The 9,351-nt window shown below is 46.6% G+C and overlaps 1 protein-coding gene across 1 annotated transcript; it reads right to left on the bottom strand.

Annotated features, from left to right (window-relative positions):
• Window positions 1–658: 658 nt before the first annotated feature.
• On the bottom strand, window positions 659–7,728 carry galnt3 (UDP-N-acetyl-alpha-D-galactosamine:polypeptide N-acetylgalactosaminyltransferase 3 (GalNAc-T3)). Its single transcript, XM_061088904.1, has 10 exons — window positions 7,232–7,728; window positions 6,271–6,443; window positions 4,924–5,073; window positions 4,499–4,733; window positions 4,298–4,415; window positions 3,498–3,698; window positions 1,529–1,660; window positions 1,115–1,216; window positions 873–1,025; window positions 659–772 (listed from the first exon to the last, which is right to left on the bottom strand). Exons 1-10 carry the CDS (start codon window positions 7,726–7,728, stop codon window positions 659–661), a joined length of 1,875 nt encoding a protein of 624 aa, XP_060944887.1.
• Window positions 7,729–9,351: the final 1,623 nt, after the last annotated feature.

Below are 9,351 nucleotides of genomic sequence, written 5' to 3' on the forward strand. Positions count from 1 at the left end.
GAATAATTTGTTCCCCTACTTTCTTTAGTGCGATAGGATGTTTTAAAACATTTTTGTCAAACATCTGTCAGAGAATTAAAAAAAAAAATCTTGAAATCTTCAAGGGACTGATATTTATGAGTGTGTGCAATCTGGTACAGATCCAAATTTTAAAAAAGCCAATTCTAGTGGAATTTAATATTGGAGGCCTTGGTGGAGGTATGTGTTCTACCGAGCGCCATTCCATTTTACAATGTTCACGACCTGCTGTGCGTTTTGTGTCAGTTTCATGTTCATGTAGAAAATATGAACATGGAGAAAATATTCAGTGTTGTCTTACCTACCTAATACTGCACGGCTGAGAAGACTCGGAGTAGTGAAGCATCAATCTTACAATCTTCATTGCTCTATGAATCTCAGTTCACAGTCTGTCTGGGGCTCATATTGTTTCAATGCTTTTCCTTCCAGCAGAGAAACACTGGATTTCTCCCAAAGTCCAAACTCTCCAGCAGCAGCAGTTCAGTTCTTCTATGTATAAAAATAAATTAAAAACTCAATGTCATTGATCTAAAAAAAAAAAAAAAAAACTTGCATTATAACTGCATAGTTTAGTATTCGTATGGACTCAGTATGCCTTATGCATATGGAGTGGCTACTTGTAAAGTGGTGGTTGGCACACTTAGACAAAGGACCAGAGCTGGTATCTGTCTGAGGGGTTGCACGTGGTGAGAGAAGGATGCTCATGACGGGCGCTCAGACACATGTTCAGTCCCGGGATGAAGAATAACTGGTTCTACGTGAAGAGAGGAGAAAGCGCTGTTACTTTCTGAAATAATAAATCACAATCTCGGCTTCTGAAATAGTGCAGATGCAAAAAGGAAAGCTCAACTCACATCCTTCAGGACCCATTTTTGCTCCACTCCTACAAGTGTGTTCCTGCCTTTTAACTGGCAGTCCTCCAGCTTCAGTGCCCCGCTGGCCCCGTGCAAACACAGCTCCTTCTGAATGTTGTGTCTAATCTCCTGATGTGTGGAGTACTCAAAATACTACGGCACAGGGGGAAAAAAAAGTAATAAATCACTGTACTGGGATTAAAACCATTTATACGTTTTGCCAAACACGTTTTCTAACTGACCTGGTTCCCTCCTTGTCCATGACATGGGTACATGATCAGCTCTTTCCCACCCTCATTGTTCTCCCCAGCATCCAGACATGAGTCCTTGCCCACACTTTTCACCTACAGAGAAAGAGAAGGGGAAGGGGGGAAAGCAGTGAGAGGAAACAAAATGAAAAACCAACATCCAGTACAAGCTGTTCAAACAACTTTGGTCTCTGGAGTGCTTTTCGGTGGTGTCAAATTGGAACTGCTCAGTAAACCCTCTGGAGATCCTATGTGGAAACCCACAGTGGCTAGACAGAGCTCTGAGGTTTGGAAAGAGAGAGAGAGAGAGAGAGAGAGAGCTGGTGGGGTTTGGGGTTTGGTGTGTGTGTGTGTGTGTGTGTGTGTGTGTGTGTGTGTGTCTGTGTGTGTGTGTGTGGGTGTTCTTACAGAGCCAAAGCGAATTGGGTTGAGATCAGGCAAGAAGACCTCCGGATAAACGTTCTTCAAATACCAGGAGAAGCTGTTGCACTGCAGCCGCGCCCGGAGGTCCACGCGTTTGGAGGTGTCTCCAAATGTCTTCTGTTAAACCAATCACAGCCAGGATATTGTTCGTCAACTCACACTGCAGACACACTGGACACTTACATTTTTTGTTTTCACTATTCTGATATATGTGGATAAAATATTGCCATCCACTGAGAAAATGGACCCTGCAACCAATCATAAATATCAGTCCCCTAAATCAGATTTTATTTCATCTTGATCCATGAATTATTCTCTGAGAAATCTGTGAGTAACACCCTATCCCATAATGCTAAAGAAAGTTTATAAATAAATCCTGAATCTGCACCAAAACTTATTGGCTCTTTCTCTGACCCATACCACATCATTCTGCCCATTTCTGCGGTATTCCTTCTTGTGGTTTTCTTGGAATCGTGCTTAATAACTGAGACATTTCATGCAGATGAAAATATAACTTCCCTGGCAGAGGTAACAGAGTCCAGAGCAGCTCTGTGAGACCACCTGAGCACAGTGGTGGAGCTAAATGCTAATATCTGCATGCTAACATGTCCACAATGTTAATGTTTAATGTTTACCGTGCTCACGATCTTAGTTTAGCAAGTTAGCATTTAGCATCAAACGCAAAGTACAGCTTAGTCTGAGGGAAGTGGTCGATCATGTATCAATGCAAAAGAAAATAAAAATAAATGCACATCAGCCTAAATACTCTACTTCTGGAAAGTCAATGACTGTGTTCCCATGCTCTAATGACTCCTTTCTTCAACTAATTAACTGGGAACAAGGGTATTCCATCACTGCTCCTTTTAAGCTGGAGCGTAACAGCACATCTAAGAGGCTTCGCTGGCACCTCGGCGCTCTCGAATAACGAGAGCTCTTAATATAATGACGAGGCGGGCGCTCACACGAGTGCACGCTGTTATATCTGCTACAGCGGATTCCTTGAAGCTCTAGATGACAGTGCTGTCTGTTTGAAGCCAGCGGGAGAGGGGCTGGGCCACTTTGTGCGGTGCAGCCCTCGGGGGACGGTTTATAGCACCTATGGGACCACATGTTGGGAAACGCAAAAGGGCCGGGTGACATTTACCAGAGTCGACTTCCATCCGGCCCCTTTCTCCCCTCAGTCGTTTAACGGCTCTCAGCCACTAATGGCTCATCTTTCTCTCTCTGTTTCAAAGAATGTGTTTCATCTCCACGGAAATGTGCATTTAGAACTATTGTAATCCGAAGCTGCATGTTAGGCAAGTCATAATCAGTCTTAAAAGGGACATATTATGAAAATTCCACTTTTGTAGTGGTTCTACACGTTAATTTGGGCATCTAGCATGTTGACCGTCCCAAAAACTCTGGAAAAAAACCAACTCCCACGATTTGTTGTGGTTCCTCTATGTCAGAAACTATACTCTAGATGGCGTCGAATGGGATTACGACCAGAACACACGTCATAGTCTTGCTACACGGACCGTTGCAAGATTGTATCTTCGTCTCCAGTAGCCATATTTCTACAGAGGTAATGGATAGCTAAAAATCTGGGCGCTTGTATCTCGTGAAGGAGGGCGGAGGGGTGAGGGGGTCAATCTGAGGAGGGCTGCTTTAGACGGGGTAAAAAGGATGCTGTTTTAAATGATCCTTGTGAATATTTATTTCATCAAGACCCCAATGAACCATATCAACTGCGGTAAAATGGGCATACGATGGGACCTTTAAAGCTGGAGTTACTTAAAGTAGTCTCCAGGGGGAACAGTCCGAAAAAACCTGACATTATGATTAGAGATACAAAAGAAAGATAAAGCTGCAGAGCAACTTGCTGCTCAGTCACCGTCAGCAGGTTTCACCGAATATTTTAATGTAGGATACACACACAGGATTTGACAGGGACAATAGAACCAGTACATACATCTCTCGCTATCTGCGCAGCTTGCCGGTTGCGACGGTAGAAGATCTCTTTGTAGTCGTCCATCCACACCTCGGCCAGACGGACCTGGTTGCGAGCGATGACCTGCGTGCCCTTGGGGAAGGTGTGCGGGCTCTTGGTGCGGAACACGTGACCCACGATGGAGCAAGGCATGATCTCCAGCTGTCCTCCGCACTGCCACACCTGCAAGTTAATGGGAGCGAGAGCACAGAGGTATAATGACGTGCACTTAGAGACATCTGGAGCCGTGGACACTGGAGTGATTCAATGGGTCACAAAGGATCCAGAATGAAGGTTTAAGCAGTGGTCAGACATGAACCCCTGGAGAATATCCACACAATTGGGTCAGGACTTGTTGCCCTTTGCACACGTGAACAACACAGCAGGAGATTCTCCACTCAGAAGTGTTGAAAAAAGCACAGAAATCTCCGGACCCTTCAGGATGGGGTTGGTAACATTTAAATTCTGCTGCGTAGATCACATGCTCTTGTTTACGGCACAGCAACACTAGTGTTGGCTAAACGTCTTCTATGTGTATGGCATCGAATTTTTTTTTCTTCCAGTTTTGTGCTAGAAACGTCATCAACACGCCCACATCCTTGCGGTGAATCCTTCGGAGGATCTCCTGCTGTTTTCTCATATATGAGCTCAGTCGGACACTATCCAGAGTTTCTACAAAGAGACTGGCAAAAAGTCTGGAGCCTCTATTTGGACTCCGGAGAAAGTCCGGAGATTATACGGAGTTCGGTGCATGTCGGAAAGCAGCTTTAGTGTTGTCTTACCCTAAATGACATTTCAATATTCTCCCCGCCCCAGATTTCCATTTCTTCATCATAGCTTCCGATATCGTAGAAATACTGTTTGGAGATGGAGAAGAGTCCGCCAGCAAATGTGGGAGTCCTGTGGAGAAATTATCGTTGAAAGTTTTTTTATTATATACAACAAGTTACCATTCTATATTCGTGCGCCGTTTTGTTGATTACTTTATGGGGTATGTTTCATCCTTCCTCCTCTTCTTCTCATGATCTGGAAGACTCTCCCAACCAAACGCCAGGCCCCAGTCAAAGTTTCCCCGGTTGTGGTTCTGGCCGTATGGCGACGGTTTCATAAACTCAAAGGTGTTGAGATCGATCGTGGTTATATCGGGACTGACCACGGCGGTGTAGTTCTCTGCTATCCTTGCCAGCAGAGGCTCCAGCCACCCGTTAAAGCATTCACCTGTTACAACACACACAAAGAGGACAATAAGCAGCAATTAGTTATATATAGATAGATATGTAACCCAACCGCCTCGGCTTCCAAGAACAACACACATTGTGGTTGTTGGGCTGTGGTTGTGAAGGTAAGGGTGTGGCTACTATGCAACAGGTTTTGTAGTGTATGAGTAACGTCAGGGCTGTTGACTAACAGTGGGCGTCCAGGAAGGTGAGTGTGTCACCAGTTGCCACGGCGGCACCCAGCAGCCGAGCGGTGATGAGACCTTTCCTCTCTCTCTGTCGGACGACTTTCACAATGCTCAGCTGCTTCAAATACTCGTCCAGCTCGTCCTTCAACGCATCTGAAAGAACAGGATATCAGTCAGACAGGAAGTTGAGATATGAGGGATTATGATTTATATATTCAGAGGGGGTCTGAAGAGGGAAAAACTGTGTGGTTTCTCCTGTCTTAGTTTATTTTTGGCTATAATGATAAGCTCCTACAAGTGTCCCCCAAGTATTGCAGATATACCTAACCACGTGGGACATTTCTAGGCTTTTCGCCTCAAAGTGCAAATCTTGAAATAAAAGAGGCAGGTGAACAATTATGACATACAGCCCCGTCAGCAATGCACAATTCGGGCTTCATTTCCGCCTGAAATCTGTAAGATTTTCGTGAAAAAATGTCACTGGAGACTCCAACTGGAGACTGGCTGAGTTCTACCCGGAAATAGAGCCTCGTTTGCAGGTAAAATTTCAGGCGGAGTGCCTGGATCATGGAGGAAAAAAAAAAAAAATTTCATGAAAATGAATCAAATGCCTGTGTCCCTGTGTGTGTGTAATGCCATGTCCTGGGTCATCTGAGCGGGATACACTGTGTATAATTTCATTGAAATACATGAATTGGATCCAAAAAAGTATTGAAAAGGAATTAAATGCCTGTGTCCCTGAGTGTGTCATACGATGACATGGGTCATCTGGGGGGCCAAAATGTGTCTCATTTCATTAAAATACATGAATTGGATCCGAAAAAGTACTGAAAATGAATTAAATACCTGTGTCCTAGTGTCCCTGACTATGTGTAATGCCATGTCCTGGGTCATCTGAGCGGGATACACTGTGTCTTAATATGAGTAAATGTAAATGTTGCATATTTTAAAACAGCCCCATGAAAGTTATTGATTGCCAAAGTTTTGGACAGAAGGGAACCATCTGTGTCCCGACAATTAAGTTGACAGTGTCAGAGGGACTGTGTTTTCTGAAACCTTCCTCCTCTCCACCTCCATCCGACCTGTTAACAAGAGTTAACTCTGACTCATTTCTCGGTGCAGCCGCCGCTAATTCCTCTTAGGAAAGTATTCACCAGCAGCCCCTCACTTCCTGCCGTAACCCACTTCACGGGCCACAGAAGAAGGAGCGGGGAGCTCGTCTCTGCACATTTTGTGCCGCACACCGAAGAGCTGCCCACCCAGCACGCAGCGTGAAATCAAACCAGCCGAAAAGAGAGAGAGAGCGAGAGAGCGAGGGGCAGTTCTGAAAGGCGCCCATTGAGTTTTTACCGTCCACGCTGGCGTCGTCCACCAGGATGATCTCCTTGAGGAGAATGGCCGGGGAGGTGTGCAGGACACTGTACACTGTCCTCAGCAGAGTGCTCCAGGCCTCATTGTGAAACACGATTATCACACTGGTTGTTGGCAGGGGGGGGCAACGCTTGAAGGTCTGCTCAATGCATCTGCAGCGAGAGAGAGGGGGGGGGAGAGAAGAAAAAAAAAAAGAGCACAAAGATGTGACTGTCCGGTGCGGCTCCTGAGCGGCACAATGGTTCTAGTTATTACATGGGCAGACTCTCCCCTGTGGGGTGTCCGTTTCAAATGTGACACTGCATGTGTGGCAGCCTTTGGAAATACCTGCCATATCAGAGCCAGGGAGACTGTGTTACTCGTCCCTTCTAAGACAGCCAGGACATGGGCCGTCTTTATGTCTTTGTCATGTCCTGACTGCACACTGACATGTACTTGGGTTTGCCGTAATTAGCCAAACACAAACCTGCTCCTTCCTGAACTGACCACAGTGACTGGGCAGGCATGCTAAGACAAAGTCCCAGTCAGAATAATCTCCTCTGTGGTTTTTTCCATAGTTGCGAAAAAAAACAAATATGATGAACTTGTTTGGGTTAGACGCTGGGTTTTGCCTCATCCCTTCTGAATTACTCTGCCTTTTTCAGCGTGGGAAGTTATATCCTTGGCCAATACATGAATCTGTGGAGTAGTAATACCAAAGCTGGAGTACAACATGTACAGCAGCAGAGATGCATCTACACCCACTAGGTGGTGCAATTACATGAGGTACTTTTCTAAAAAATCAAAGTCATTGAGAGAATGAATTAAACATTATTCAGTTGACAAAGCTCACTCACACCTGGATCTTCCTGTTCTTTCTCGCACATTTCCACAGAGACTCATTTGAGTGATTTTGCACAGGTTTATCAAAAAAGCATGAAGATGGTACAGGCTGACATACTCTGGTGGTCGGGTGTCTGCTCCCAGGTCTCTGCTCAAGGAGATGCGGTCACTGGAGTACAGGTTAAAGCAGTGTTTCTCCTCACCCCTCTCCTTCTCCTTCTGCTCCTCGGGGCTCAGCGAGTCTGTGTGGAAAGGTTTCCCAGCCGCTCCGGGGGAGAGGGGGTTCTGAGGAGGCCGCTCCAGGGCCGGCCTGAGCTCGGCAGCGGTGTAGCGACCTGCCAGACAGGACGTGCCGTCTCCTCTGTCCTGCTGACGCACCGGGGCTCGGATCTGCATCTTGGGGATGGCATCCCTGAAGTTATTGACAGCGCCCATCACTATGCCCAGCACGGCGTCCCGCTTCACCGCGATCTCCTTCAGCCAGGGCTCCTCTTGCTGGTTCTGGCTCCCCACCTCCCATTGTATGAGGAACACGAAGGTGACGAAGACCAGGGCCACCACCACCAGTTTGAGTGGGTGCAACCTCCTGCGGAGCACCCTGCGGAGAGCTGTCATTCTTCTTCAGTGGAGACCAGGCTGCCTTGGGACTGCAGCTGAAATACACACATTCACATGATTAATGACACTTCAACGTGGAATCATATCATTTGAGATCCTGTCAGGCAGTGCCATGTCACTAAATAAACATAAACACCTTCAGCTGAAAGTTCAAACATTGGAGTGTAAAGCCTTTGCTGTTTGAACATAATAAAAGCAGCTCCTGGTGAGTCTAGAACTAACCTGCTGTTATCTACAAATCAAATGTTCACGAGTGTCTCATAAAATCAGCAAACCTTCCTCTGAAGTGAGTTCCAGCAGAGAAAGCGACCACGTACCATGAGGCGCAGGAGCAGAGAGTTAAGGTTGGGAAAGACCTCTCAGTTGTTCCCGTAGGATCCGGCTCATCGCATCCTGCTCGGGCCGGAGATCCTCTTCTCAGATCCTGGTTGAACTCCGAGCTGAACTTTCCCTGTGGAGCCAGTGACACGCAAGGAACCGGGATCTGCTAATGTTTTCTGCTCCTCGCCAAACTTCCGTCTCGTTGGATCAAGGTGCGCTGCCCTCAGGTAGAAGGAGGAGACGCGAGGGTGCGCCTGCGCAGAGGAGAGCTGCTGCTGTGCGTGTCCAAAAAAGCCATACCTGGAGACAGAGAAGAGAAGAGCTCAACCGGTGCTTCCGGTCACAACTTTTGAGTTTTATATACAGGATTCACAGCGGAATCGAACACTTGTCCTGCCCGGTGGAGCTCTGCACAGCCACTCTCTGCCTCCACGGGTTCCTGCGCCCAGTGCTCCACGGATTCAATAATGGTTTTCATTAATGGGATTTGTTCTACTGGTCATTCAGCGGGACAGTTGCTGGGTTACAAATCAGCGGAGGAACGCACGGTACCCCCCCCCCACACACCACACAGCCCACCGCGTCCAATCGGGGGGGGGGGAAGCACCAGAGACACTTTTCAAAAAGGCACATGTACGCGTGCGTAAAGTTTCGTGTTTAAGCGCCTCTGCACGCGTTGAGGGTTCGAAGTTAAGAAAAGAAAGGAGACACTCACCGGTGTAACTGTGTCCCTCCGCGTTGACGTGTCTCCGGGTTGTCTCATGCTTGGGTCTCGATGGGGGACACGCAGCGGACTCCAGCCGCAGGGAGCCCGCTCAGGCGCCCTGCTTCTCCGCCTCTGACACCGGGTCCATCCGCGGAGGCGTCCCCCCGGGCAGGAAGCCACCTCACTATGTCCAGTAAAGTGTCCACTGTGTCCTACTTTCCCCTCCGTCATGCTTGGAAATGAAAACACCCAAATATTTAAATAAGTGTCTATTGCATTGTGTGTGTATACATAAAAATAAAGAAGAATCAATGAGTGAGTGAGACAACTTTATTTGAAACATAATCTAAAAAGTAGAAATATCAATATATATGTAAATCTTTCATGATATGCTGTGGTCCACGATACCAATAATATCATGATACAATGATTTTCCGATAATCAATATATGGCAAGACGATTTGCATCATGATATCTGTGTAAGTGATGAAGAATAAAAAATGCCTCTGAAAAGGTAGAGTGCAGCAAAGTGGCACATTGTACAAAAAAGTGCAGTAAGACTTTTCTTAGTGCCCCTTTAAACTTGTACAAAC

The sequence above is a fragment of the Limanda limanda genome, chromosome 16 (assembly GCF_963576545.1).
Source record: "Limanda limanda chromosome 16, fLimLim1.1, whole genome shotgun sequence".
Classification (NCBI taxonomy): Eukaryota; Metazoa; Chordata; class Actinopteri; order Pleuronectiformes; family Pleuronectidae; genus Limanda; species Limanda limanda.

Bases quoted from the DNA above. Each gene is read 5' to 3' on its own strand.
- galnt3 (XM_061088904.1), bottom strand. From the start codon at position 7,728: ATGACAGCTCTCCGCAGGGTGCTCCGCAGGAGGTTGCACCCACTCAAA. The intron at 6,444-7,231 runs GTATGTCAGCCT...CTCTCGCTGCAG, and splicing joins GCAGACACCCGACCACCAGA to ATGCATTGAGCAGACCTTCA. The intron at 5,074-6,270 runs GTAAAAACTCAA...CTGTTCTTTCAG, and splicing joins GGACGACGCCAGCGTGGACG to ATGCGTTGAAGGACGAGCTG.